General features: G+C 31.3%; 1 protein-coding gene across 1 annotated transcript; it reads left to right on the top strand.

Annotated features, from left to right (window-relative positions):
- The first annotated feature begins 158 nt into the window (after positions 1–158).
- On the top strand, positions 159–5,486 carry LOC120079281 (bHLH transcription factor RHL1-like). The gene is made up of 3 exons (XM_039033437.1): positions 159–183; positions 2,528–2,595; positions 4,793–5,486. Exons 1-3 carry the CDS (start codon positions 159–161, stop codon positions 5,156–5,158), a joined length of 459 nt encoding a protein of 152 aa, XP_038889365.1. The 3' UTR covers positions 5,159–5,486.
- The last annotated feature ends 274 nt before the right edge of the window (positions 5,487–5,760 follow it).

A 5,760-nucleotide genomic window follows, 5' to 3' on the forward strand; every position in this document is an offset into this window, starting at 1 on the left:
ACCTCCTCCAAGACACGACGCCGCTAATCCCGACAAATGTTGCGTTTCAGACTCGGCGACACCACTACCATTCCGGCCAAAATGGCATGGCCTTGCATTCACAGCAGTTATATCTGTCGAGAGGAATCACCACCGCTACAGCCCCCCAGCCCCGACCGATGGATTCCGGTCCCTTCCGTCCTGGTAAACGACTCGGTTGGAATATTAGCAGGACTCTTGTGTCTTTCAAATGCCTAGTATCCAGAGTACTCACAAAATCGAACTCTCAAATTAATTGTTAATCGCGTTCATCCGAATTTTCGAAAGATTAGGTTAAGAATTGAATGTACAGTTTTCGATTCAATTCGCGGAATTAATATCGATAAATCCTGCAATTGGATCACGGTTAGTCATTCCCTCTCTTTTCAACGAATTCGCCCGGATGTTTCAAACACCACCGTTTCCGGTCTTAACCAGAATAAATCTAGCGCAATAAGATAGTGTTCGATCTCGATGTACAGTTCAAAAAGATAACTCTCATCCATTTTTTTAAATTACATTCACAAATCTGCAGAGGGGAATCAAACTCTCAGAAACAGAACTTCGATAGCCGGTATAGTTAGTATCTAACATCCCGGCGGGTCCTAGGCTCGGCGGTGGTGCGGCAAGCACACCAGGCTCACCCGACGAAGAGAGTCAGAAGCTCGGAGAGGACAAGCAACAGACCATAGTCATATATAAGCAGAAGAGTAATATAATTATAATTACTATAATGCAATAATTTAATTTCCTTTTTTTCACAATTTCATTTCTAATTCTTTAACCCGATATTCCCCACAATGCAAATACAAACCGCTAATTTATCATACATTAAAAAAAAAAAAAACCCTCCATTTATTTCAATAATGCTTTATATAATATATATTATATTTTTTAAACAATGATGTATTGCCCTAAAAATATTTGTAATTTTTGAAAGAAAAATGAGAATATATATTTTATTAATTATAATTCGTAATTTTGTAACATGTTACGGAGAGAGGAATTGCGGAGAGATGAAAGCTCTCCAAGAACTTTCTTCCAACGCTAATAAGTCAGTTTCGTTTTTCAATTTTCTTAGGGTCTTTTCGTAAATTTCGACTCGAGGTCAATCACTTTAAATTACAGTGTCAAACAAGTTGCTTTCTTTATCTGACGGTATGGTTTGCCACGTCAAATTCGAATAGTCTCTCTCTGTATTTCTTTTATATTTTTTTCATCTTTGTTTGCGTACACTGTTTTCTTGGCCCGGAGACCGACTCTTAGTTAGCGGGATTTGCTGCCCTAAATTTTTTATATTGTCATTTAATTTAAGAAAAGTATTTAAAATTAATTTAAGTGAATTGTTCTAATTTTGGATTTTAATATATAATACCCTTAGGTAGATAATCAAAATTATAGTTTGAAATACTGGTTTTTGACAATAGTATAGTTCTATATTCATTACTGGTACAAACAGTAATTTTATACTTTAATGTTATCTTATATTTTCTTATACTATAATATCCAACAAATTAAGTTCGCTAATATCACTATAATAATATTATTACAAATAAAATAGGGACAAAAAATGGTAAGAAGTTGAAACAACGATTTTGAAAGTATATATTATACATGATATTGCAACTAAATAAAAGGGTAAGAATTAATAAATTCAAAGTAGTATGTAATGCTATAAAATCTATATTTATGCATAAAATAAGAAAAAGAACTTAAGAATATCATTTTTTAAAATGTGGGAGTTGATTTACGCATATTTTAAAATGAATGAAACTCAAATGATTTGTAGAACACATCTTTTATTTACTTACATTATTCTTTGATATAAAAGTTATCATGATACAAGTTTTTCTTTATGGGAATAATAATTAAGTATTTAAAATAGATGAACAAGTTCTAACACCAACCCTTTTTTCTTTCTTTCTTTTTTTTTTGTTTTCCTTTTTAATATGATAGTTGGGTTTCTTTATTTTATATTTATTGAGATTTTAAGATGTAGGATTGAAGATTATTGGAATTGGCCAAATCAATTAATCCATGATTGTTGATATGAGTCTATTCACAAGTAACTTAACTCAAATTAAGAGATAATATACGATACAATTATCATTTTTAAAAAGATTTATGATGGTTAAAACTAAAAAGATAGATGGCAAAAAAAAAAAAAAAAAAAAGAAGATTGATATTCTCTTTTGAGTTAAGACCACAAAATTTTTGAACCAATTGAGTGGGCATAAATTGAGGGTTTTTTTTTTTTTTGGAATGGACAGACAGACAGGCTCAATGCTGGATGAGATCTAGACTATGTAAAGTTCCCTCAGCTTCAACAAAGTAATCTCTCTTTCTATATTTATTATATATGTTCTTGTCTCTTTTACAACACTTCCAACATAAAACATGGATAAATTAAAACAATTGGATCGGAATAATATGAAGTTTATTTAATTTGTTATATTTATATTAAGTGCTTTTGCTTTTTCCTTTGTTTGGGCTCTGTGGTTTCCTGCAGCGTTCGAGACGTCAGCAGGTTGGCGGTGCCATGCCGCCATCCTTCCTTCTACCGATTTTTCCACTGAGGTACTCCAATATTACTAAAATTACAATTTTAGTTTTACATTCCTATCTTATTATAATTTGATTCCTTTGAGTCATCAGATATAAATCGAAAGTTATATTTAAATGTTCCTATTTGTTTGTCTACTTTTTATGATATTTTCAAAAATCAAGTCAATTTTTTAAAAAATAAAAAATTTACTTTTTTTGTTTTTTAATTTGACAAGAATTAAACTTTGTACTTAAAAATATGCAAATCATTATAAGGAATGGAGAGTAAGTTGATTTACCAAACACGACTTTAAGATTTCATTTCTATATATCTAGTAGCTACATTAATTTTTAAAAAGGATTTGAATTCATCAGCACCTTATCAAGACAAAATTAAAAGTTAAGTTAAATCTTATTAACATACAATTAAAGACCAAATAATGCAATCATCAAAGTTCAATTAGTTATAATAACTATCATGATTGACTTGGTATAGATATAAGAGATCAAATAAAGATAATAACATAGTGGTCACTCTACTGGATTTAATATTAAGTGTTTCATTGACACTCAAATGATGTAGGTTAGGGATTTGTCCAGTAAAGATTGGTCAGAGTGTATAATGGACTAAAGAAAAAAGTCAAGGTCTAAATTAGTAATTTAACAAACATATTCTATTGTCAAATGGTTCTTAAAATTTTGAAAGTGAATGAGTACATTTTACTTTTTTATCCATACTTTTTTTTTTTTTTTGTTAAGGTCATGAAAAGGATAGGTATAGGACCCATTGAAACTACTTAGGTGAAGAAATTCAACTCTCCAACAGAAAACTTCACACACAACACAACCATCATCATTCATCATGGAAAAGGACGTTGGGATAATCCTTATTCATGATTCCTAATAACAGATTTCATCATCAATATTATTATCCTTATAAGATTCATTGATTTACGTATCACCTAATTGCTTACAATTTTGTTTTCTCTATCAATATCTTAAAAAGTGCTTTAAGAAAAGTAGCATCTCTCAACGAATATCCAAAAGGAAAAAACTAGGTTAAATATAGGCTGTAGTGATCTTATGATTTTTTTCCCTAACTGGTTTATATATTTTTGTAAACAATGTATAATTTTATTTCAAGGCCTTATTGTTACAAACATTAAAATTAGATTAAAACATATTGTTATATATAAAGTGAATAACGTTGTATTATTATAGATTCAAAATACTGTAGGTTTAATATGTATCAGAGTTATAGTTGGTTAGTGTATGGATAAAAAAGAAATATATGGCTTATATATATGAGTTTGGTTGATATTATATATAAAGAGACGATATTATGGATGTGTAGGGTATGTGTTGTGTTGGATTGGAAGTTTGAAAAAGAATAGGAGAATAAAAAGTTAGCTAATGTAGGAAACAAGCAGGAAGAAACAAAGAAAGAGGTCTTACAGTCCACATTCACATCCACTCACTCTGCCTTTTCTTCATTGTCCATTCCTTTCTTTCTAGTCACTCATACATTCTACTTTTCCTTTCTTATATTGCATCACAAGAAAATTAATTATATACTTCCTCTACTCCATGAGAATTTAGGGCTTTTAACGAGTGTGATATTGACTTGAAACAGTGAAGTTTTGTTTGGGAGTACTATTTTCATTTGAGGTCACTATTATATTATTTTAGATTTTTTTTTTTCAATAATATCTAACCGAATTTTTCCTCCAAAAGAAGTTTTGAAACATTATTTAGATAGGATCAGAATAATATTTCAACTTATGATAGATAACTTTCGGAACAAACCAAAAGTTCAATGGAATATTTTGGTAACTTAACCTTATTTTTAGATCAGATTACAAAAAAAAAAAAAAGAAAGACCTAAACTTTGACGTTTGTTTTAAAAATATTCATATTCTTTCAAAATTACTTATTATTTTGTCATTTTTATATCAGTATATAAACTAGTATTCTGTTAGAATTTGTATAGAAATTAGGACGAGAATAATGGTAGGGCGATGTTTCGATCCCATTTTTTGTTTCATATTACCACACTTCTAATGTATTTTTACTCCAAGTTTGTTTTGAAAGCTTTATGAAAGGTAATATTACAATTTCGGAGTATTTTATTATTATTATTATTTTATTTTTTAATTTAGTTTTACTCTTAAAAATTTTAGTTCAATTATAATATAGGTTATATACTGATATAACATCCTCGTGTTTTTAGGGTGGCACTGAGTGTAACCAGTCCAACGGAACCGGTGGAGCCGGCGGACAGACTTCGGCTGAAGCTCCGTCGAGTAATGACGCAATGACGGTGACGGAGGACCAGGTGGTGAAGTTAATGGAGGAGGATATGGGCTCCGCCATGCAGTACTTACAAGGCAAAGGCCTCTGCCTCATGCCCATCTCTCTCGCCAGCGCTATCTCCGCCGCCACGTGTCCCAGCCGCCCAATGACGGCAACGAAGGGCAGAGGAGATGCTCCCACCTCTCCCAGCTTATCGGCGTTGACTGTTCAGTCAACTGCCTTGGGTAACGGTACCGTCGACAGAACCGTCGGAGACTCTGTCTCCGTTTCACGGCCGCCGTGAGTTAACGGCAAGTTTATTGACCTGGTAAGCAAATGCCCACTAAAGTCTAAGAAAATATGGCTCCTCCTCTTTAGTTTCTAAATACGACGCCGTATTTGCTTAGCCTTTAGTAGGAAAAAAAAACCTTTACTTTACATTGAATATCTTTTTTTCCCTCTCTCTCTCTCTCTCTCTCTCTCTAACTTGTTTTCGATGTATATTCCCTTTTTTGTTTAATGAAAAATTATTGTTTGTCATGATGGAATTAAATAAAATATTGGGTAATACTTAATGGCCTTAATTAAAAATGATTATGATTAACCGTAAGACAATCCTTTTGTGTGGTCCATATATGAAGATTAAACAACATAATTTGATTAATTTAGTAAGTTTTGGTTGGTGTTTGTTTCTTGATTTAAGATGTAGATTAGGACTTAAGTCAACCCTCTACAATGATTCTCATTGATTTGTTCGATTTAAATAAAAGAAGCTGACGTGTTTTCATATGATACATCATTGTTTAAGACTTAACTTTAATTATGAAAGCTTCAACTAATTTTGATTCCATTTTAAATAGTTCGACTTTGACTTTAGTTATGAAAGGTTGCATTCATAAGGACTTA

The sequence above is a fragment of the Benincasa hispida genome, chromosome 6 (assembly GCF_009727055.1).
Source record: "Benincasa hispida cultivar B227 chromosome 6, ASM972705v1, whole genome shotgun sequence".
Lineage (NCBI taxonomy): Eukaryota > Viridiplantae > Streptophyta > Magnoliopsida > Cucurbitales > Cucurbitaceae > Benincasa > Benincasa hispida.